A 24,561-nucleotide genomic window follows, 5' to 3' on the forward strand; every position below is an offset into this window, starting at 1 on the left:
TGGCCAGGCGCTGCTGATACACTGGAGGGGGAGGGGAACTCAGCCAAGTAATGTCCCCACTAACTCAACAGGCCTGCATAGCACTGGCGGTACCAAAGTCCAGGGGCTCTTGTGTGACTGTAGGGCCATGGACTCAGGGGCCAGACTCTAGGGCAGGGCCATGGACTCAGGGACCAGGCTCTAGGGCAGGTCCATGCGTACACAGCAGTGCAATGCAAAAAGTAAGCAGCAGTAATGGCAAAAGAAAATGCAATTTTAAATCCCGTTCTTTTTTATTGTAATAATCTGACAATTCCTTTAATTTTCACACCTTTGAAACACACAGGAAAGCGATAAGTGTTTTAAGCTAGCTGGTCATCCTTCCTTGGCCTAGACTGCAAGGCGAATTCTCTTCTCAGGCTTTGTCCACACTGGACTTTCATCCCTAAAACTTTTGTCATTCAGGGGTGTGGAAAAAACAAAACCCACACATCTGTCTAACGAAAGTTTTACTGACAAAAAGTGCCAATGTGAACAGCACTTGGGGGGAGGGGGAAGGGAGGGAAGCTCTCCTGCCGACAAAGCTACCACCGCTCATTGTGGGTAGAAGTTTTTTGTAGGCAGGAGAGCCGCCAAAGAGCAGCTACACTGTGCACCTTTTAGTGGCACAGCTGTGTCGCTAAATGGTGCATAGTGTAGACATAGCCTCACTGTCTCTTGTGCAACCTCCATAACTTCAGAAGGATTGCAATGATGTAAAAGTAGAATTTGGTCATTGTCTCTAATTCAGCAGTGTCAATGCAGCCCTCCACATTTAAGGTAAAATATTATTGATGGCCAGAGCAGATGAAGAATGTTAAAACAGAGGTATTAAGTAGACCAATATTTATTCCTTTACGTACATTTTAGTCATTTAAACTTGTACTCTAAATCCTTATTACAAGATCAGTTATGCTCTACTTTGGAACGATTTAAGAAGCTAGTTTACATTAATTTAGATTCACATTCTTACCTAGGTTTAAATTAAGATGCTACATCAGAGTTAATTATCTAAACTTTGTCAAGAATAATCCAGTTGTTCCCACAAGGGAGCATCTGAAAGACACAAATACACAAAATCTCTGCTAGCTTCCCCTCACTACTGAATTTCTCTAAAGCACCAAAAGGGAAAGGAGGACAGGCCCTGCAACTTTAAATTCTTCCTTTCCTAGTTGAATCTGTGCATCGTTCTTGAAGGCCCTAAGTACCTGCTTTATAATTTGGGTGATACTCTGCTAGGAGGTGACAATTAGAGCTCAGCCAGGCCTGGTTCTATTAGGGGGATGGAGGGGAGAGTTTAAAGGTAGACTAGACTAGATTAACTACTTGGACTGTCTGTTTTCTGGATGAGCTGGTAGTCCATTCTGCAAGGTGATGGAACAGAAGGAACCAGTGGGAAAAGTTCTAATAAAGTAAAAGTTCACCTGTCATTGGACTCTAATGACTTAGGATCACGGGGACCAGCCTATTTAGAACATATAGAATGTTATGGAGCAGGACAGGGAACCCAGCAACCATTTTTGCCTTGTGTTTTAGCTGCAGGGAACCCAGTATGAATAAGTTAGTGAAGCTTTTGAAAGTAAAAAAGAGAAAAAGTTTTACCAGTGTATATACTGGCTCATAAGTCCAAAGGAACAGTAAAACCTTTTTGCTAGTGGACAGCAATGAGAAACTTTGAACCAGATCTGAGGGCTGACAAACCTCTTGCCCATGTGCATGATAGAGAAGTTGACTGAAATCCAATGATGCAAAAAAGAGTTAAAATAAAAACAGTAAGCAAAAAATCTGTAGCCACGATGGCTGCATCAAGGAGAGCAGGACATAGCAGCAGAGCACGGGCGAGCCTGCCTGATATTCTGTCCAAAGCATTCACTGGCCAGTTTTCTCCAGACTCCATTGTTGCAGTATGTCTTCTGCTGCCTTCAGCGTAGATTCCGCCTGAGCAAACACCAGACTGTCAGCCCTACCAGGCTCCATGCCCACACCCGCCCTCTCCACACTGAATAATAAAATACAGTTATGTAAGATTTATATCCCCTGTTTCATCCTGAAGGATCACAAATGCTGTATATACAGCACCACTGAAATGCAGCCACTGTTGGGACACAGGACAGCAGGCACCCAGTGCACATCAATCTCTAAATAGTAATAGAGGATGAGAGGAAATTTTGGCCAGATGAACTGGGGTGAAGCTCTACTTTTATTGAAAGTGCACGGGGATCTTTAGTGGCCATGAATGAACAGAACTTGGATTAGGATCTCACGTGAAAGACACTCACACTGACTTCATTTTATCTACCTCTGAGGGCTGAAAAATTGAGTCAGTCCTGCCAGACTTTGAACCTGTGGTTCCAGGTTATTGTTTGGTGTTTTAAGCCCCAAGTCTTAGCCACTTATCTCTTCTGGCATATGCCTCATTTACAGCAGTAGCCCTGATCACTGCCTGAACTCACTCCCCTTCTTTCTTGTTGCCCCAGAGGCCTCACCTTCGCAAAGCAGAAGCGGATGAAATGGTCAAAATTCCTCTTGTGTGGAGTGCTGTAGAAAGCGGAGACTGGAATGGAAACTAAACCCTGTGAAGGGGAGGAGGGGAATAGAGGGTGCACACAAGGTTAATTTTTTCTTAGCCTCTGCACATTGCCTTGTGCCACTCTCTGATCAGACAAAGACCCACACCTGCAGTAAGTTCATTGCTCCTGGACACCCCAGGTTACTGAGCAGACATGAGCCACACTTCCAGCTGCTTGCTTTTCAAGATCAGAGTCAAACATCTCAACAGAAGCCATCTTGCCGCCCAGCAAACCAGGCATTATCACCCCCACCCTGTGTCCTTGGCGGACACATTGGTGGCTTAGCCTCTGGTGTCAGGATGCTCACAGAGCCAATCGGCAAGATGAACATCAGGGTGTAACAAGATGATCATTTGGTTCAGAAGGACATCGCAGAGGGGGCATCAGACCCTGACTTCTGAAGGAACATGGTGGAGGGTGGGGATATAACCAGATGGCTAATCTAGGAGATGCCATTAATGCGCTCCTTTGGTAGACAGGACACTAGAAGGAAGAGGATTTGAATTACAAGGCCGTGTACTCGACTGGGTGGGGCAACGGTAGCAAGCCTCAAGTAACAGGTCCAATGTTTTCAAGTCAACGCTCCACCATCACAAAATCCAGCTCCCTCCAATCGAACTGAAGCAAAGAGAACGGGGAAACCTTCCCAGAAAACAAGCACCCTGGAGAAAGACAGAGGCATTTACCTTGTTTATAATCATCCACTTTATAAACCGAGAGTCATAGGGTTCATCAGAATCCGGGAGGTCAGGTACTTCACTTTCTGCAAGACACACACAGCAGAACGGGCAAGGGGAATGATGGAACAAATGGGACACAGATGGATTTCCCAATTGAGCCAGGTACCCACATGGTGCCAGATGCCATTGTGGGCAAGCACAGTAGTGTCCCCCCTCTAGGGACTTGGGTTCGAACTCTGGCTCAGATGAAAACACATATGGTTATTTCATCTTTTTCCGTTTAACAGAGTCATCAGTTTCTGCTCAAGAGAATCTCAAGGCCAGGAAAGATCCTCGCACAGAGGTGGTCACAGGCCACACACAGGTGAATTTGTAGATGTGTGGGAGACATGGCATAGCACATGCTCACGCTGTGTCCAATTTAAGTCAGTGCTACTAGATCATCACTTCATTAAGCAACAAATTCCCCACCACTACCTGCCATTGTCTTTCCTTTCCCTTCCCTACTCAAAGTGAAGAAAATGGACCAGGCTTTATCTTATTCTAGACTCTGCAACACTCACTTCCAAGCTGTGAGCTCCTTCCCTTTAATGTGCAGGTCAGAAGCAGATAAAACAGTCATGTGAACTTACTGAATTCTGAGAAGTCTGCCATCAGGAAGTAGGTGCCCTCAGGGACAATGGGCTTCATGCCCCCAGCAACTAGGCTCCGAACTAGCCAGTCCCGCTTCTGCTGCAGCTCCTGGGCCAGCTGGACAAAATAACTGTCTGGCTTCCCATAGTTGTCAAACTCTCTTTGGAATGCCTGAGCCACCGCTTCCTGGAGAGAGAGGGGGATGATGGAGAGGGGAACTCAGACCCAGGCAGAAAGCATCCCCTGTGCATGCTCAGAGCATCAGAGGGACCCCTCTTCCCCGACAAAAGCAGCAAAGTGCTCAGAGTTTGCAGTAGGCTTACTTGAAAATTCTAGAGGCAGCCCATGAACTGGGGTTTTCGCTTCTGTTCAGATGCACAGGAGATAACAGGTGGGTTAAAACACCAGGCCTAGATCAATAAAATCTTTGCTTCCCACCCCTCACAACAGAAAACCTCCTCCCCCAGCTCCGGAGATAGCCAATACTGTGCAGAGAGCATACTTGACAATCTGGAGTCACTTGACTGTGTCCCCTGCCCTCCAGGCATGTTGTGAAGTGATTTGAGAGGAAGACACCCTGGGTCACAATGCATCATCTTCTGTCTGTTTCCTGGGCTGACAATGCCTCTCTGGCCGTTCGTTTGACACTTCCGAACCATAGACAGGAGGCTTGAGAAAGGTGTTCCTCCAATGTCCTAACCTGGCTATTATACCACCCAAGGGACTGAGCAAGTTTGCCGGTTCTGCACCTGCTTGGGGAAGTGGCATCTTACCTGGATGGTGTGTGTGAGTGGGCTCTTACCTCTAGGCTCTGCACAGTTGTGGTCTGGGGAGACAATTACCAGATCTCTCCCCGGAGGGCCTTTGGGGCTTGCATCAGACATCTGATTTGAGGCAATGCCTCTCCGGGTGCATGGCCCCTTACCTGAGCTGCTGTTGGACAGTGATACAAAGAGTTCTGGTGGACAGTTCTGAGGTGTTTCAGAAGGCGATCAGGCCCCAAAGTCCAACCAACCTGTTACAACACAGAGAAGGGGGGATGTTTCAGATTCCCAGGTATCTTACACCTGCTCCACTTTATTTACATACTGCCACTCCACACTATGTTCTGCATAAGATCAGGTCCATTTGTAAAGCATCCTGTTACCTCCGATCCCTCCAATTTAAAGACAAACAGAGAGATTCCCCAACAATCAGAGAAATTTTAAGGAATAGAAAAAAAAATGGGTTTGATTTCAGGGAGACTGGCCCTCAGCCAGAGTCCTACACTGGAACAACTGAATCGGGGTAAAAAGGTTTTATGTGGGGGAAATTCCCCTGCCACTCCAGAATCCATCACCTTCCATCCTGTGACGCTGAAGGTTTTCCCAGCACTCCCAATGGTTATCGTGCGATCCCACATGCCCGGCAAGCTGGCTGCCAATGAAACAAGAGAGAAAAAACAGCTGGAAGATCTCACAGCAAACAATATAAATTGTCCTCATGTTGTATTTATGACATTAGGGCAGGGGTTGGCAACCTTTCAAAAGTCATGTGCCGAGTCTTCATTTATTCACTCTAATTTAAGGTTTCACGTGCCAGTCATACATTTTAACGTTTTTAAAGGTCTCTTCCTATAAGTCTATAATATATAACTAAACTATTGTTGTATGTAAAGTAAATAAGGTTTTGAAAATACACCTCTACCCCTTTATAATGCGACCCGATATAACATGAATTCGGATATAGCGCGGTAAAGCAGTGCTCCGGGGAGGCGGGGCTGCGCCCTCCGGTGGATCAAAGCAAGTTTGATATCACACGGTTTCACCAATAACGCAGTAAGATTTTTTGGCTCCCGAGGACAGTGTTATATCGGGGTAGAGGTGTATTTAAGAAGCTTCATTTAAAAGATTAAATTAAAATGCAGAGCCCCCCGGACCAGTGGCCAGGACCCAGGCAGCGTGAGTGCCATTCAAAATCAGCTCGCATGCCGCCTTTGGCACGCATGCCATAGGTTGCCTACCCCTGCACTAGGGTATCTTCATGCCCATTCCAATTCACACAGCCATCTTGCATTTATAAAGTGCCTTTCATTCAAATGGTCCCCAAAGCACTTTACAGCAGATAGTTAAAAGAAACTCCTCCTGAAAACATGGCTAACTATAGGTGCATTGGTTTTGAGGTACCCAACTCAGGACATCCTAGGCCTGGTTTTCAGTGGCGCTGAGCACGAAGAGCTTCTAATGACTTCACCCTGCTGCAGCACTTCAAAAAGCAGGCCCGGCCCAGAGTCTCAAGTTGGCCACCCAAAATCAATAGCCACTTTTAAAAATGTTGTCCAATTTTACAAACGTGAAGTGAAATCCTGGCCCCGCTGGAGTCAATGGGAGTTTTGTTATTGACGTCAATAGGGCCAGGATTTCACCCTTGGAGGCCATTTCTCCACTCACTCCCGACTGACTCCAGGATCAGAAACTCCACTGGAGTCAAACAGCTGAGATAACAGTTGGTTAACAGTGGAAGTCAACACTGTGATGCACTGGAAGATCTCTGAGTGGGGACCCAGGCATGGCATAGCAGGGAGTGCTGCAGGCCAAGAGACCGGTATAGTGGCAGGGCTGTATGAACCTCACTTAAATACTCAATTCACCCTCATACGTTGTGGGACAAAGCAAGTGAAATAAATGTGACTGGTCACGGTCTCCCCTCCAAATACAGCAGCTCTGATAAATGCTGCTCTGTGTTCCCAAAGAAAAGAGCTGCAGACTGAGAGGATGCACAGGCTCAGACACAGACAAGCCATGCTCCTTACCAATCCGGATGTGCTCCTTCCCATCATAGACTATCCATTCGTACACTTCATCACTGAAGCACAGGACATCGTGTTTCACACACAGGTCTGCAATGAGCTCCATCTCCCCCCTGGTGAACACCTATGCCAGGCAGGCAGAGGAGAAGAGGCAATCAGGCACAGCATTTCTGAGATCCACAACCCCACGGGGTTCTCAGGCTCAACCCTAGTGGGGCTTGTGGGCCCCAGCACCAGCATCTCAGCCAGATGTTCTCTCCCTGGAGCAGGCAGACAATTGGCAGGAACGGGGAGAACCTCTGCCAACAGGAGTGCCACTCTCCCCATCCTTGTTACAGCAGCAGCCTCCACCCAGACCCAGGGACCAGGCTCTCCTCAGGGGACTTACCCAAGTAGGGCTACTCCTGCTCGCTACAGGCTGAGGTGTTCCCTCCCACCCCCAGACAGCTGTGTGTCACCTCTGGAGATGCTCCCTGTCAGCCGGGAAGTGAAAGACCAGGCTGCTGCAGACCGATCTCTCCTGGCAGTGAGTGTAATGTGCTAATGCTGGGTCATCTGACCGAGGGGGACTACAAGCTATCCCTCCCTCCCTCCTGCTCCTACATTCAAAGGCTGGTGATACGAGTGCTGCAAAGTGGAATCATCAGAAGATCATCTCACAAACACCCCCCCCAGCTTCTGGAGCTGCCAGATTTTCTGAGAATCTTCAGAAAGAAAGAGCTGATTCTGGGACCCCACCCAAGCGCTGACTCTAAGGAGACACCCAGCACAGGCTTGCTCATGTAACTGTTTTCAGGGTCCCTGCAGAGGGAAGGGGGAGCTCTCCCAGATGCTAGAGGCACTACCTTCCCCAGGGGGTTGTTGGGTGAGTTCAAAACGATGGCTTTGGTTCGTTCGGTAAATCTGGAAGCCAGCTCTGCTGGATCCAGCTGCCAGTCTCCGCTGGACATCAGTTTTCCGGCTTCTGCAGCTTTCTGGAGAGGACAGTGAGGGAATCATGATTAAAAGCAACAAATGGCTGGGGACATAGGGGCAGCCTTGCCCCCTGCTCTGACTAGGAATCTCTCTGAGCTCTTACTAATAAGACATTGCCATCTCCAGCCCCCTCCTGCTGAGCATCTCAAAGCACTCCGTGATCATTAATGGATTAAGCCACCTCACAAAACCCCTGGGGAGGTAGGTCGGTGTCATTACCCGGATTTTACAGCTGGGGAAACCGAGACACAAAGAAATGCGTGGCTTGCCCAAAATAACACAGCAAGTCAGTGTAACAGACAAGAATAGAACCCAGAAGTCCTGCCTGACTTCTAGTCCTGTGCCTTAACCTTCAGTTCATCCTCTCTCCCTCTCTGTTTTAGAATAATGGAGGGTGGATAGTCATGAGAGTTTGGAAACAAATCCACCATCCTCTCTCCAGCCAGGTCAACATGCACATACTGTTCCCAATGCTCAGGGCTTTCTGTCAGGGAGTTGCAGAAGTCTCAAGTTCCAGGTAATGTTCAGGATCAGCCTTATGTACAAAGCAAGAGGCTTCTTGGGACCTGCTCTTTTAGGGACCCTCTCAACTTATTGGAAAGTCTTCAATCCACAGGCTGACGTATCTGCATCTGTGGCAGCAGGACCAGAGAGAAAGGAAAGTCCCACCCGTCAGGACCCCTCACCTCTGGCAATGGGATCATCATAGAGAGGAACAAATGATCTGGTTCCCCATTTCCAGCAACTTGGGGCACCACAAATCGTGGGGCTGGTCCTGATGAAACTGCAGGCCTTATTGAACATGACCTGGGTTCTTATCACGCAGAAGCCAGTTCAGAGCCAAACTTACCACTCCTACCATCAAGTTTCATCCAGGACACATTGTAAAGCTGCCTCTTGCCCTCACATGCCATTTCCATTCAGAGGAGTTGGAGAGAAAGAGAACAGCAGGCTTCTTAAAGTCTGCAGCCCGCACAGATGCCCACTTACTGGTCGCAGTTGTACAAACACAGGAGTGCCCCCAGCCATCTTCACCATCGGCTCGTAGCAGTCAAAGAACGGCTCAATGATAATCACCTGGGAAGGCACCAGAGGGAGTGTCAGAGAACTCACAGTCATTCTTTGATCAGTGCTGATGGATGCAGGGGGAGGTTGGAGGGTGTTACGTATCAGCTCTGTGTTCTTGGGGAACCAGGGCGCAGTACCCAGCCTGTCTGACTCACGAAAGACCTTCACCCCTGTAGCAAGGCAAGACGACTCACTGGTGTGGTGCCTCCTGCTGGTCATCCAGGGAATTAGCTCGCCAGCCTCTGGAGCGCCCTCTGCAGGCCAGTGTCTCACCTCGCTGCTGGCCCCCATGTCCCTCACGGACCCCGGTGCCCCTTTTCTCAGGGTTTTGCCCCCTGCAGTAGCCCGCAGTCTCACTGGGTCTTCCCTCCCAGGGAACCCCTAACCCCCTATCCCCACCTCGCCTCAGTCTTTGGCTATTGCCAGTCACCATCTAGCCCCCACTCACTGGGGCGGACTGCAGTATAATTGCCACTCATCATCCGCAAGGAGGGTTTGGACCTGCTGCCTTTGCCTACCCCTCTGCAACCCCAGTACCTTCTTGGTCTTTAACAAGGCCTGCAGCCTGGGGGTTTTCCAGGCCAGAGCTCCCCCGCTTCTCTGGCCTTTCTCCAGCCCTGCTCCATTTTAGGTACCCTGCTCAGCTCCCAGCAGCCAGGGAAGCACTACATGATGGGGGATCTCTGCTCCAGATGTTAACGAACCCGCCTGCACACACCCAGCTCAGTGGTTATCAGACCAATTCTAGTCATAAATCCTGTATCGGTATCCAAAATAGTGGAGCGCCCTCCAAGGAACACCGCCCATAGCCAGGAATGATCAGTTCCTATTGTCTAGCCTGAACACAACAACTTCGGTATTCTCCCTTGAGCCATCGGTTTACCCACAAACAAATCTAGTGTTCTCCCTTGAACCATCATTGTTTCTCTACAAAAACCCCTACTCATGCTCAAGTAAGTGTTCTGATGCCTGGATCCAAAATCTGCATCGGTTCCACTGGGACTTCATCTTCTCCTGACTGATCGTGCTGGGGGCTCTGCCTGTCTCCAGCACTCCGGACCCTCAGCTACCACCACTGCCTGGAAACCCCGATCGATTCAAGCTTCATGGAGCGATGAGAAACCAGCTCTCTCTCTCGGTATAGCCTTCTGACCCTGACTTGTGTGATAAGTTATCGTTTTCTAAACCTGACTTTTATAATCAAATTTAAGTTAGATTTAATATTATAACTGTTTTGTTTGTTTGGCTCCCCTATGGTTATTACCTGGCAATAAATACATTTCATGGTTAAGCTGGTTGCTTCTCTCTCTCTCCCCTCGTGGGTGTTTTTTGGCTTCCTCATTTGCTCTGCAGCAACGCTCCTTGTACCTAAGCTAAAAGATCCCTGAAGTGCCCCAAAATCCTGTGGGGTTTGCTCATCAAGTGCGTTATTATCAGAACAATTGTAACATGAAAGTGGGGATAGGGGCGTGCTGAACCTGGGACATATGAAGGTGGCAGCTTGAAAGTGCTGCTCGACGCAGCCTGCTCAGGAGTACTCTATTCTTGTGCGGTGCCCATCGCATATTGCGGGTGACAATTTGGAAGTGCTGTTCGACCCAGCCTGCTGAATCTAGGGACATACAAGGGATCAGCTTGGGAGTGCTGATTAACCCGGTTCTCTCAGACGTGCTCTGTTAATGTGTGTGTTCGTCTGATTCTGGGGCTGGAAGAACCCAGCCTTGGGGAACCGAGGTCATGCAGGATAGCTCCACTGGGAGGGAACTTGCAGCAGGGAGAAGTAGAGAACAGTGACACAAGCAGTACACATCGATAGAATTACAGAACACGCCCCCCCACATGAAGAGTAACCCTAATAAATGAGCATACCCCAAAGTAATGGGCAAATCTAGTAACAAGGGGGCAGGAGATTTCATTCCCAGCTGTAAGGTCATTACTTTACGCTCCAGATCTCAGACCTCAGAGTGGCTGGGTACCAGAAAGAAGAACAAACTGAGTAGGGGCAGACTTGCCACTCATGGAAATGAGAGTGTTGGTGAGTGCCCATTGGGAGATCTGTCCTCTAGTGAGAGAGTGTAACAGCTGAGGGCTGAAGAGGACAAGGATCCGCAGAAACCCGGGTTTGGGTGTCCTGCTCCAGAGGCAAGGTTTGGCCTAGAATTCCAGGCTGCCCCATACAAATAGAAACAGGTGATCAGCCCTTCCTGAGGGACCATAAACAGGCAAGAGCCCCCAGCTTAATTCAGGTTTCACAATATGGTGGGGTCAGAACAAGTGCATCTGTCGGGATTGAGCTGTGCAACAGATGGAGAGTCCTTGATTACCTCATCGCCTTCATCAACCAGAGCCTGGAAACAGCAGAAAAGGGCTTCGTATGCCCCGACCGTCACCAGCACATTGGTCAGAGGGTCCAGTTCTTGCCCTAGCAGCTTCCCAAAAAAGCGGGCCAGGATCGTCACCAGCGCCGGGTGTCCCTGTAGCAAGGAGTCAGGGAAGAGAGTCACACAGCTCCGCCTGGATTATTAGGACTTAGCAATACATAGGAGCAGGACATTGTTAGCAGGGTAGCTGACACAACCCCTCCATCCTGCAAGTGTGAGCTAGCCCAAGTACAAAAATGTAACGCTCACTGGAGTTTGTAGCCCGGTCAGTACAAAGAACATTTAGAGGAAACATTGGTTGAGCTCCCTCCCTTCCAAGTGGCTGAGGGTCCTTGCAGGCCAGGTTATTAAGAATAAGACAGTTCAGCTACCTTGAACTCGCTGCGCTAACCTCTCAAGAGGGTGCAGATATTAACATTGCCAACTATCCCTTTTGCTGCTGACTCCCACCACAGCCTCTGTGCAGCAGTGGAATGCAGAGGTCTTTTTGGAGATGCTGAGGTTCCATTGGGCTATTGGCATTTCCTAGAGGATAGGCAGACACCAGGTCAGGGTTGGAGGCATTTTTTGCCCCATGTAATGCATGGTAACAGCATCACTGCTGCCAAATGAAACTTGAGGTTGCAGTCTATCTGTCTTAGGTAGTTATATAGCCCCATCATGTACTATCTGAGCACCTCACAACAACCCTGTCAGGCAGGGCTATGCTATTATCCCCATGTTACAGAAGGGAAACTGAAGCCCAGAGAGACTACATGACTTGCCCAAGATCACACAGGAAGTCTGTGATAGAGTAAGGAATTGAACCCACGTCTCCCAAGTCCCGGACCAGCGCCTTAACCATTGGACCATCCTTCCCCTCAACAATAACCCCAGTAAGTTCTGTTATTATATCGGTGGAAGGCAATGCTCTTGTTTAAATAAGGTGGATATAGACTGTTCAGTCAATGGAGCAATACAGTCGACGGATGATTCCAGGGCAGTGCTGCTAATCTCCCCTCCCGCCCCACCTGCAAAATCCTTGCACAACTGCCAGACAGCATGAAACTCCTTGGATGGTGAGTGGAGGAGGAGGTGGGGGTTGAAGTGACTTTGCTTCCCTACTGCCCCCTCCCCTCTTCAAAAAGAACTTTCAGCTCCTGTGCCACTCTGCTCCCCTCCCCTCCAGAGAAGAAGCCAGTGACTCCCCAGCTCCACTCGGCCCAACCAAAACATCTATTTGCTCTGCACAAGGGAGTTTTTCAAGCCTGGGCCTATTTAACTCCATGGTGAGCTGTAAGGGGCAAAGGCAATCAGGCAGCAACATCTGCTCTAAAAGAAGGAGGTGGATCTCTCACGCACAAAGGCCCGGGTGTACTGGTGCAGCATGATGTTCTCCCCACCGACGGCCTTCATAAACGCCTCCTTCACAAAGTCTGGTGGGGGAAAGTCAGGGAAGCCCTGGCCAAGGTTCACGGTTGGGTAAGTGGCAGCCAGTTTCACAAATTCCACCCTACAGAGAGAATACCAGGGTTTATAGAGGGTCCCAGCCCGTCCACCCTGGCACACCACTCTTCTTCCCAGGAGCCCTTTGTCTGATAAATTAAGAGAACAGCTCTTCCAGGCAAAGGATCTTTATAGGGCAGCAATTCCAGTGCCCAAGACTGCATAGGGCCCCGAAGGACACTCCAAAGCAGCAGCAGCTCCCCTACCGCCACAACAGCCCAGCAGCTGTAACAGAAAACTTAGGGGCCTTCTAACACATCCTTAATGATCACACTGCAGCTAAGGAGAGTTACAGACCACCCAAAACTATTCCCTAGAGCCACCACTACGTCTAAGGCTGCATTGGTTTCTCCTGCTCTTAAGCTAGTCTTCTATCTACCCCCTTATTTTGTCCCCTCTTCCAGGATGCTTACCTATAGCCATTTAGAGCTCTGCTATGGAACCTTGTCTAAAAGCTTCTTGAATATTGAAATATACTTTAGCCACTGAGTCTCCATTACCAAAGCACTTAATCTTGCCAGATACTCCAAGGGGTTAGCGTTACCTCCCTTGCCTGAGTCTGTGCTGATTATATCTTATATCAGACTTTCAGGGTCTGCTCCATTCAGAGTTGCCCAGCCCCAAGTCATGCAGACTTACCAGATATTCTTGTCTATTCCTTCCAGTCTTCGAGCTTGAACCAGCCTTGACATTTTTGTCTGCAGAGGGGAGAAGAAAAAGTGTTAAAAGCTTTCACTAGTGCCAAGACGGAATACATATCCTCCCTCAGAGCAGCCAGTACCTTAGAGTTTTGCCCAGTTAATCACAAATTGTGTGTTCCTATCCAGGTTTTCCTAATCATTGACTGGGCAGCTGAGAAGAAAACTGTAACAATGATAGTTTGCCCTAGTGTAGAGCCTCCCATCTGAGGTAAAGGCACTTTACAAGGAAGCAAGATCAGAAAGATTGAAATTGGCAGAGGATTAACTTTTATTTTCAAGTTTCAGAAGAGTTTAGAAAACCAGGAAAGTATAAAAAAGGGTGTAAATTCTGACCAGGCAGCTGGCAGTGGCCTTTTAAACCTAACGGCACAAGGAATCTGAGCCTAGATATACTGGGCCAGATCCTCAGCTGGTGTAAATCAGCAAGTGAAGTGAAAGGAGCTATGCCAAAATACACTAGCTACAAATCTGGCTTATCATTGACAGGCTGCAGTTTCTTACCTTCAACTGACCTCCCTTCAGAATGTAGGAAAGATCCTTTAGAAGGAACCTCCAGTTCCCTATGGAACACTACACTCCCGCTTTCTGCACGAACAACGTCTGTTTTTATTCCTCGTTATCGATATCCTGGACCAGCACCCCAATTGTACTAGGCGCTGTACAAACACAGAACAAAAAGATGGTCCTTGCCTCAAAGAGCTTACAGTCTAAGACAAGAGACAACAGTTGGACAGATGGAGGAGCACAAAGAAACAATGAGATGACACTGGTCAGCATGATGGGCAGTGGTCCCAGCAAACCATCTGCCTAACCAGTGTCAAATTTTGTATAGGCCATGGCAAAGGAGGGTTGTAAGGGGGGTTTCGAAAGAGAATGAGGTGACTTTGTAGATGTTTATGGGGAGCTCTTCCCATGCATGAGGAGCAGCACAGTGGTGCTTCTTGAGAATTTAACAAGTGGGTGATGGTGGCTGGGATAATTGGCTGATTGAAGGGGGGAACTGACTTTTCAATAGCATATGAGAGATGAAAGGTAGCATGGGGGTAGTCCATGAAGGGTCTTGAAACTAAAGACAAGTACCTTAAGTTTGATGCAATGGAGAAAGGGGAACCAGTGAAGGGGTGCAAAGAGAGGGGTAACATGATCAAAGCGAAGAGCTAAGAAAATGATATTTGTAGCAGCATTTTGAATGGATATGAGCAATGCAAGAGAAACATAGAAACATAGGGCTGGAAAGCACCTCGAGAGGTCAGCAAGTCCAGTCCCAGAGGGTGTTGCAGTAACTGAGACTTGGACAAGAGTTTTAGCTGCCTGCATATCTTAGAGATGTTACGTGATTCATTTGTGGCTGGGAAGCCAGGGAAATTTTGTGCCCCCACCCTATTCCCCCAGGTTCTCTGCCTCTGAACGCTTGATAGCTTCCCAGCCAGAGAATAAATTTCCCCTCACCACCTCCTCTCTGTAGTTTCCCAGGGGCTGCATTATTATTTGATAAGTGTCACAATGCACTAGTACCTCACTCCAGGGTCTCAAGACCTTTATGCAGCTTCAGCCCGCAGGAGGAATTTTACATGACGACTCTGCCTCTGGCAGGAGCGCTGGGTTCAGGATCTATCCTGCACAATGCCTTATGATGAACTCTGAGCTCTTCTATCGCTGCTAACGCACAGTGCCCTGGGTATTACAGACTCACCAGCTGCCTGCATCCCTTTGCAAGTTTAAATGGCCTAGGACAGGGGTGGGCAAGCTTTTTGGCCCGAGGCCCACATCTGGGTATGGAAATTGTATGGTAGGCCATGGATGTTCACAAAATTAAGGATTGGGGTGTGGGAGGGGGTGAGGGCTCTGAGTGGGGGTGCGGTCTCTGGGGTGGGGCCAGAAATTAAGAGTTCAGAGTGTGGGAGGGGGCTCCGGGCTGGGGCAGGGGGTTAGGTTGCGGGGCGGGCGGTGAGGCTCTGGCTGGGGGTACAGGCTCTGCAGTCGGGTTGGGGATGAGGGGTTGAAGGTGCAGGAGGGTGCTCCGGGCTGGGACCGAGGGGTTCGGAGGGTGGGAGGGGGATCAGGACCTGGGGCAGGGGGTTGAGGTGTGGGAAGGCAGTCAGGGGTGCAGGCTCCGGGCGGCGCTTACCTCAAGCAGCTCTCGGAAGCAGCAGCATGGCCGCCATCTGGCTCCTACATGGAGGCATAGCCAGGTGGCTCCGCACGCTGCCCTGTCCGCAGGCGCTGCCCCCGCAGTTCCCATTGGTTGCGATTCACAGACAATGGGAGCTGCGGGGGCGGTGCTTGGGGTAGGGGCAGCATGCTGAGCTCCTTGGCTGCCCCTACACGTAGGAGCTGGAGGGGGGACATGCCGCTGCTTCTAGGAGCCGCGTGGAGTGGGGCAAGCCCCTGACCCTGCTCCCCAGGAGGAGTTCAAGGGCTGGATTAAAACGTCTGGAGGGCTGGATGCAGCCCCCGGGCTGTAGTTTGCCCACCCCTGGCCTAGAAGAAGACCAATGAAAGCCTTAGAAGCTCTCCTGTACACTTGTTTTTAGCTCTTTCTGGACCAGCTCATGAACGTGAAAGTTAGTGAGATATGAAGCCTGTTGCTGTTTCTAGTGGGAATAAAGGGAGCAGGGGCTAACTGAGGATACTGATAACCTGGTAAGTAAGAGTAAGTTTAAGATTAAACATTAACAGCACTAGCGTTCTGTCCTGTTTCACTATTTGCAAGATAAACTTCTTGGTGGAACTGCAGGCGCTTGGCCAAGATTTAGAACATACTGCTTCATCAGCAAGGAAAAGTGATCAGCAATCAGTAGGAATACATTACCTTGAAGTAAGAAACTCCAAGTCTCAGAAATCCCCTCCAAGCCCCCTAAGCTTTTGAAGGAAGATAAGAAGTCCTCCCCACAACTTTTCACTATACTGACTTTCTCTTTTCCCAGACCCAGTTTAGACCAGCCATTCCCCCAAAATTGCAGAACAGAGACCTCTTCACTTCAGCACAGCCACCACTAGGCTGAAGGGCTTGTCTGGAACTTCACTATGACTGGCCACCACTTTTGGAGGCAGCATGGAGAGAGAATTGCTCATCTCACCTGTTGGCCTCTGAAGTTATGCATTTGGAGGGAGGGGTGGATATCACTTTTCAACAGCACTCAGAACTCCCTCAATTCCCAAATTAAATAACCTATTTCCTTAGCTGCAGTTGAGGTGAGTGGGAGTGGGGGAGATGGTTTTATGATTAATGCACAGGAATGGGAGTCAGGAGATCTGGATTCTAGTCCCAACTCTGCCACAGATCACGGTGAAATCTTGAGCAAGTGACTTCACTGCTCTGTGCCTCAGTATTCCTGCATAACAACACTTCCCTACCAGAGGGGTGTTGATATTTGTAAAGAGCTTGGAGATCTTTTAATGGTGCAAAGAAGTGCTAAGTATTATCATCTCTGCAAGAAGAGGCTAACCTTCTTGTTAGATGCACAGAGACATCAAGGATTCATTCCAAATGAGAAGTACTGACCTCGTGCTCATTAGATCAGTGATACTCAGACCTCAGTGGTTCAGGAACAAATTAGCGATCAACATTACCCAAAAGAGCCACTGTAGTGTGAATTCATTGTTTCATTTATATAGCACTATATACACCTCTACTTCGATATAACGCTGTCCTTGGGAACCAAAAAATCTTACCGCGTTATAGGTGAAACCGCGTTATATCGAACTTGCTTTGATCCACCGGAGTGCGCAGCCCTGCCCCCCCCAGAGCACTGCTTTACCGTGTTATATCCAAATTCGTGTTATATCCGGTCGCGTTATATCGGGGTAGAGGTGTATATATATATAATTCTCATGGCAATAAGTTAATAACCAATTAAGTTATCAACTTGCACTAAGTTAATAACATGGTAAAAGCATCCTGACTGGTTAATAACTTAGGTTGGTTAATAATTAAATCACACAGTGTTTTAATATCATGTGTTGCAAAGAGCCACAGGAAACACATTAAAGAGCCACTTGCGGCTTGTGAGCCTCTGTCTGAGTATCACCGCATTAGATGTTCCCTTTAAAAGGGACACACAAAACTAGTTGGGCAGAGAAGAATTTGCATCAGTTATTTCTGTGATGCCACATCTGCTACTGCTGTTGGTGCCAGTTCACCGGGAGACTGAGCTTTGTGCTACAGGCTTGATGGGGCTGTAGATCTGTTGAAGGCATCAGCTAGGCATTGGGCTAAAACCCAGAGAAATGCAGTGCCGGGTGTTCAATACCTTGTTGAAGTACCAGCTAAATCCAGCACGGTTCTTCCTTCTCAGAAAGTACTGACCCAAAGACAGTCCAGATCTCCTGAGCATGCCACTGACTCCAATCCTAGAGAGATAAACCTGCATTTTCCCCAAGACAGAAAACAAAGGGATGAGATCATCACTTCCATCATTGCAGATACAAAGCAAGGACTCCATCTAACTATGGAAACATGCCCAGGTCTCTCATTTAGGGCTAGAGCTTTAGTTATTCTACATTCAGATAAAGTCTCGTGTGTGTGCGCCAGCTGATTCAAAGGGTGTGTGTGTGTGTGTGTGTGTGTGTGTGTGTGTGTGTGTGTGTGTGTGTGTGTGTGTGNTGTGTGTGTGTGTGTGTGTGTGTGTGTGTGTGTGTGTGTGTGTGTGTTTGGAGAGCAGCAGGGGAGGGGTGTTGCATTTGCAGGATGGAAGGGAGCAAGCAGGAATGAGATACTTGATGGTTCTTCACTTTACACAGTTTAAAGACAAATACAAGACTGCCCTCTGGTTCTATGACACATGCAAAGCCAGGATCACACAGTAAAACTCAGCCACTTCCTCCTCTCCTCTTTTTCCCACCAGTCCTAGGTTCTCACCAGTTCTTGATGCTTCTTCCTCTACTTCAACCATCCTTTTCTCTTCCTTCCTACTAGTTAAGGACAAAATCACGGCTGTAGCCTACCATTTCTGAGAAACCCCCATCACCCCAGCTGCCACAGCTCTTATCTATTCAATTCCAACTTCTATCCCATTTAATAGGAAATCTGCTTCCTGCTCCAGTGGTTTCAATATTTAGATTCAACTCAAAACCTCAAACAAATTAATTTACATTTCTGATGTTCCTTTGTGTCAGATCTCCTCTTCTGTTGTAGAGCATTGTCCTAAGTGTATGATACTGACAGAACTAATATAACCTTGGCCGGCTCACTGGTTTGGCAAATTAATTTAAGTCCAGTCCAAATAAATACAGAAAATACAATTTAATTTATACTGATTCAATGCAGGTTAATTCACACAGCTCTTAAACAATACACTAAACTGGGGATTTGAAGCTGAGCAATTAACTTGAAATTACAAATAGAATAATTTTCTGTCCTAAATACAGGACAGGAGTCTCCATTACTTTCCCACCTTATGTTATCATTGACACAACTGCAAGGTGAGTGTAGACTGCTATCAAATAAGAACAGTAGCATTGTATACTCACTTTGCACAAGAGATTCAGGCCCACAATGTGGCATAGCATTGCTGGGGACTGTTAAATAGCTGTTCTATCCTTCTGCAGAGAATGTTTGGATTTCAGGGGTGTATGTGTGTGTGTGAAAGAGAGAGACATTTTGGGATAAGATGAACTATACTGTATATTAGACATTATCATTAAGATGCTACAGCTTCAGCTGATGTAAGCTGGTCTAATGTCATGGTAGTAAATGGAGCTCCGCAGTTTATGCCTCCTGAGGATCTGGCCCAAGATGTGTCTACAAGTCTCTGCACTCTCCCTTCCTGTCACAGTTGGCATGCAAAGAGTTAAAGATATCATTGAGGATACACTTCTTTCAAGTTAGTACAGGTCTGGGTTGCTGAAATCAGGGTGGGGAAAGATTCAGAGGATTGGGCTACAATACTGCCTCCCCCATATCGTCACACAATTCTGAGGCTCTCCAGTAACCTACTCCATGCTCGGAAAGTGAAAAAGGAGGAGAGGGAAATGGTACTTAGGTGGGTAAAGACTCAGGGATTCCCCTCTAATTTAGGCATATTTTTCAACCAGAGAGAGTCAGCTCAGCTCCCAAAGGAGAATGAAGCAGGAAGGGGACTCCTCTATCATAGTGGGGCAGTGCAAATCTCATCTGGGGAGCTGCACACAAAGGGGTTATGTTATAGCAGACCAGAGCCTGATAAGGTCACCCACAGAAAGAGGTTATTTCCTATTGCTCCTAGTAGTAAACATGGTCTCCTTTGTCCTTCTGTTTCTTGTGCTCCTTCTTTGCACCAGTGAATCAGCAAAAAGTAAAAAATAGCTCTGGTAGTGACTCCTGCTCTAAAAATAACCCAGCGTGAGAGACTCAGTCCCCATGATCTCCTAATCCCTGAGAAGCAGCAGGGTAAACGTTTGTACTGAAGAAGGAAACACGAAGATGCAGCCAATACATACAGACTGATAGTCTGATACAAAGCAGTTCTTAGAATGGGAAAGGTAAATCCACTTACTCCAGTCTTACTCTGCACAGTTCAGCACATGAGCACAACTTCCCTAGTCTTCCTTCATTCTCATTCCCCACCCTCCACCCCACTTTCTGATTTGCTTCAGCTGCTCTTGTGACTTCCTGGGAGGAGCTGAGCTCTAGAGAGCTGTTGGGAAAGGCTGCAGAAGGATAGAGGCAGAGGCAGAATTAAGTGGGGGAAATCTTTCAGGAGCAAAGAGATCTGGGGGAACATGTCAAAAGTGCCAATGTGGCTTAGAAGCCAAAGTCTCATTTTCCAAAGTGATTAGGAGCCTTGGGCTGTTAAGTGCCTAAGTGCTTCTCTGTCTGTACCGTGAAATTTCCTGGCATAGCTATCCTGGAATAATTATTCTGTTATAATTAGACCAGTATAAGTCCCTGGGTGCACACACTCTATGCCCGAATAAAAGTAATTTTACTCCAAAATACTCTGCTTTATAAGTGGGTCCTCCAAGAAGACGTGCAGGAAGGAAGACAATATTTGGCATTCCAGGAGTTTGTCAGGTTAAAAAAAAACAAACAAGCAAAATTAGAAAAACAACAACATATTTTCAGGGCTTCATCATAAAGAAACAAAGAGGACACAAACAATTTTACCTCATAATGTCATATTTTAATGAGATATAGATATAAATACCAATGAACTAGCTAGTGTGTCTGTGCACCACTGCCTTCTACTGGATAGAATAATAACTGCTCAAATGCATGTCCTAGCACCCACAAAGCTAACGGCTAGTGCAGCACAGCGACACATGTAAAGCTCCTAAAAAATTACAGATTGGTTATATTTTATTATGGAAAGAATAGCTGGCGTAAACCAGTTAATGTCTGCTACTCTCAAACCCTTAACCACTCCAAATCGCATCTTTTGCACTAATAAGATTATAATTAATGCCTTTCACCTTTCCTTTATGATTTTTTTTTAATTACGATGCAGGTCAATATTCTAAAATGAGTCATCCTAGTTAAAATAAACCTCAGTGAATCAAGTACTGTGCCTAGAAGCCTGCTTTTACTGATGCCACAAAATTACCATGGGACATAATTGCAATTCAGCAATAATGTTACTATTCAGGGCACAGTACAACAAATGTTACATTACCAAATGGCCTGATAGAGGTGAGCTATTGTAATGGAAATATAGTGGGGTTTTAGAAATGTTCCATTTTGTAAATGGATGTGGATTAGCCTTTATATGGTCCAGAGGGAAAAGCTATAGAATCTACATCTTAAATCTAATTCCTCCTTATTATTGCAAACTCTCTTTCAAAACACTAATTTTACCAACTTTGTATTTTGAAACCCATTTATATGACGATACCAACTAGTGTTACTCTAGCTACCCGTTACTGACATACACATACACTGTTGTATGCGGTGTTGTTGTAGCTGTGTTGGTCTCAGGATATTAGAGAGACAAGGTGGGTGAGATAATATATTTTATTGGACCAGCTTCTGTTGGTAAGAGAGACAAGCTTCCAAGCTGAAGAAGAGCTCTATGTAAGCTCAAAAGCTTGTCTCTCTCACCAAAAGAAGTTAGTCCAATAAAAGATATTGCCTCACCCACCTTGTCTCACACATATATACATCTATTTGATTAGTGATCATGTTGCATGCAATGATTGATCTCACTTGGGAGTCTCTGGCCCTGATTATCCACTCCCCAACAAAGTGGGTGGGGAAAGTGGGTGTCAAATGCTACCAGGTCAGAATGGTAGTGATTTGTTATTCACTTTGTGCTGGTGCAAATGAGTGTACATGGTGCAAGTCAGCAGATAATCAGGCCCAGAGAGTGTACCATATTCTCCCAAGTTAGCCAAGCCATTGCCTAAAGCATGATCACTAATGAAAGAGATGCAGTTAGTTTTAGACATCTAACAGTTTGCTAAGAAATGGCTGATAAAGAACAAAAAAAATTTTGTGTTATAAGAAATATTACCCTATGAGAATTCAAAATAAATAAATGTTTGCCTCCACCGATGATCTATCTGCACTTCGGATTTTGTCTGGAGCTCATGAAGGCACCAAGGCTGCTTCCACTGATGTAAATTGCAAAACTTCCATTGACTTCAAAGGGAGCACAACCTAGCCCTAAATCAACACCAATGAAGAACAGATTTACCAAGAAAACATTAGATCTCATAATAGGAACTATGCAGCATCCTCGCATCTACCAGTTTGAAGAGGATGCAAGACAAAATCAGCCAGGTAAACAGGTTACTCTTCAGGGTAGGGTCTGTTTCCTTGTTTCTTACACAGCACTGAGCATGCTGTGAGCACTTAACCCAAAACAAAATAAATAAATAAATAATAATAATACAACTGCATCTGTGTTTTCTATAGTATTTGCACTCTATGAGCTCCTCCTTAATGTCACATAAATCACAGAAGTCTGAACAAAACTCTGAGGTTGTCCTTGGGTCCTCCTGTCTTTGCTTCCTACTTTTCCCCTTTGAAAGATGACGAGTTAAACTGGCATATACTATCAGTCACTGGGCACCATCCCCCACTTATCAGACATACATGCTTTAACCCTGATTTGCTTATACTTAGAATTCAATTAGATCATTGTAACAAACCAGATTATGACTAGATAGTAACATTTAACATTGATAGAGTGCTTTTTAATCATAAAATACTTTACAAATTATAGGGGGACAATCATCCCTGTCTGACATTGCAGAAGTCAGTGTCATCTCTGGTGTGACATTGCAGAAGTCAGTGTCATGCCTGGCATCACTGCTCTGAAATCACGAGGGTAACACCAAGAATCAATTTGTTCCTACCTGTGTACAGCACCAGTGAAATGCAGCCACTTCTGGGAAGAAGGGCAGCAGCTGGCATACAGCAAATACTCATCAGCAACTACACACCACACCACAGAAACACCAACCCAGGAACCAATCCCTGTAGCAAACCTTGTTGCCTACTCTGTCCCCATATCTACTCTGGCGACACCATCAGAGGACCCAATCACATCAGCCACACCATCAAGGGCTCATTCACCTGCACATCCACTAATGTTATATATGCCATCATGTGCCAGCAATGCCCCTCTGCCATGTACATTGGCCAAACCGGACAGTCCCTCCGCAAAAGAATAAATGGACACAAATCGGACATCAGGATTGGTAACATACGTAAGCCAGTAAGTGAACACTTCAATCTCCCTGGTCATTCTATTACAGATTTAAAAATCACTATCGTTGAACAAAAAAAATTCAGAAACAGTCTTCAAAGAGAAACAGCAGAACTAAAATTCATTTGCAAATTTAACACCATTAAATCTGGACTTGAATAGGGACTGGGAGTGGCTGGCTCATTACAGAAGCAGCTTTTCCTCTCCTGGAATTGACACCTCCTCATCTATTATTGGGAGTGGACTACATCCACCCTGATTGAATTGGCCCTGTCAACACTGGTTCACCACTTGCGAAGTAACTCCCTGCTCTCCATGTGTCAGTATATAATGCCTGCATCTGTAACTTTCACTCTATGCATCCGAAGAAGTGAGTTTTTTACCCACGAAAGCTTATGCCCAAATAAATCTGTTAGTCTTTAAGGTGCCACCAGACTCCTTGTTGTTTTTGAGGATACCTGGCTGGTTCATCCGCCTTGGAAGGGCTGAGTTGGCCCTGGCAGGATTTGAACCCATGATGTTTGAACACTGAGCCTCTTCCCTTATAGGCCTCCACTGACCCACACAACCCAGTCCTTTTGGCCCTAAAATATTCCCTGTTACACTTATTGAGAGTGCAGTCCAAGGACACTCAGACCCTTTGGCTAACGCCTGCGGAAAGTAGAGGCACCCCTGGGAACAACTACCTGGACGTGTTCAATTCACTAGGGTGATTTCGAAAAATGGAGTTACTGTCCCTTTAAGCCGCTGAGACATACGCAAACATGGCGCTGCCCCTCAGAAAAATGGCTACACCCAAGCCCCTCCGCAGCCAGCAATAGGCGCGCCCTCTACAAACATGGCGGCCTTTACTTAACCAACGCGCCCTGCACAAAGATGGCTGAACAGCCCGACCACGGCAACAAGTGCCCCGCATAAAGATGGCGCCGCCCGTTCCCCCGCCCGTACCTCGTTCAGGGAGCGCTGGAGGCGGCTATGCCGGCTGGGTGAGGTCAGTTCCGGGGCGGAGCAGCCCGAGTGGTGCAGTCAGGGCCAAACAAAAGGAGCCGGAGTGAAGGGGACGAAGCCGGTTAGGCGCTGCCAGGTGAGTGCGGACGGAGAACTAGGGCTCCTCGGGGCAGGGGGTAGGGCTCCCCCGCTCGACAGCGGCTGGGCTCCTGCGGCACGCCCCCGGGCTGGGCTCCTCCCTCCAGAGCATCCCGGAGAGGAGACAAGCTCCTGGGGAGAGGGGTAAGGGCTGGCAGGGCTGGGCAAGGAGCGGGGTTAAGGGGAAGGGAGAAAATGGGAGGAGGTGGAGGGGACAGTCAGAGAGGAAGGGAAACTGAGGCAGGGGAAAGAGGTGGCCTGATGGTGGGGTCGGGACCCTGGGGGCAGGAGAAGAAGGGGACCTTGGTGTGTGTGTGTGTGTGTGTGATTTTGGGGCTACAGTTTACAGAGTCCCCCTCACCTCTGGGTTTGACTTCAGGCTATTCTTTAGGATCCGGTTGCTGTGCAAATGTTCTCCGGCTTACTGGGCACTCCTGGGAAATCTCACCCCGAAGCTGTCCCTACCTGGAAACCTGCGCTGCTAGCTGTTGATGATCTTGTGGTGGTGTTAGTTGTCACTGCCGAGTCTGACACGCCCTCCCGCTAT

The 24,561-nt window shown here is 47.5% G+C and overlaps 2 protein-coding genes across 13 annotated transcripts in view; one reads left to right on the forward strand and one right to left on the reverse strand.

Annotated features, from left to right (window-relative positions):
* Positions 1-248: 248 nt before the first annotated feature.
* Positions 249-24,543, reverse strand: KYAT1 (kynurenine aminotransferase 1). 10 transcript variants are annotated; one of them, XM_034793466.1, is made up of 15 exons: positions 19,776-19,794; positions 17,553-17,666; positions 13,801-13,955; positions 13,238-13,296; positions 12,455-12,605; positions 11,057-11,206; positions 8,655-8,741; positions 7,535-7,663; positions 6,693-6,813; positions 5,241-5,317; positions 4,827-4,916; positions 3,901-4,087; positions 3,275-3,351; positions 2,505-2,591; positions 249-1,956 (listed from the first exon to the last, which is right to left on the reverse strand). In XM_034793466.1, the coding sequence occupies exons 4-15, from the start codon at positions 13,288-13,290 to the stop codon at positions 1,888-1,890; spliced, it is 1,278 nt and encodes a 425-aa protein (XP_034649357.1). In that variant the 5' UTR covers positions 13,291-13,296; positions 13,801-13,955; positions 17,553-17,666; positions 19,776-19,794; the 3' UTR covers positions 249-1,887. The 10 variants fall into 10 exon arrangements, with proteins under 10 accessions (XP_034649357.1, XP_034649353.1, XP_034649358.1 ...); XM_034793462.1 differs by lacking the exons at positions 13,801-13,955; positions 19,776-19,794 and adding an exon at positions 24,480-24,543; XM_034793467.1 differs by lacking the exons at positions 17,553-17,666; positions 19,776-19,794 and adding an exon at positions 24,376-24,513.
* The window catches only part of LRRC8A (leucine rich repeat containing 8 VRAC subunit A), a 34,961-nt gene continuing 34,329 nt past the window's right edge, over positions 23,930-24,561 (forward strand). For 2 of the 3 annotated variants that reach the window (XR_004648461.1, XM_034793449.1), the window contains exon 1: positions 23,930-24,012. The gene's annotated coding sequence lies outside the window, so the exon portion shown is untranslated. Of the gene's footprint in view, positions 24,013-24,044; positions 24,159-24,561 lie in introns of those variants that run through there. The other variant, XM_034793452.1, reaches the window with a different exon arrangement.

Source organism: Trachemys scripta, chromosome 17 (genome assembly GCF_013100865.1).
Source record: "Trachemys scripta elegans isolate TJP31775 chromosome 17, CAS_Tse_1.0, whole genome shotgun sequence".
Classification (NCBI taxonomy): Eukaryota; Metazoa; Chordata; order Testudines; family Emydidae; genus Trachemys; species Trachemys scripta.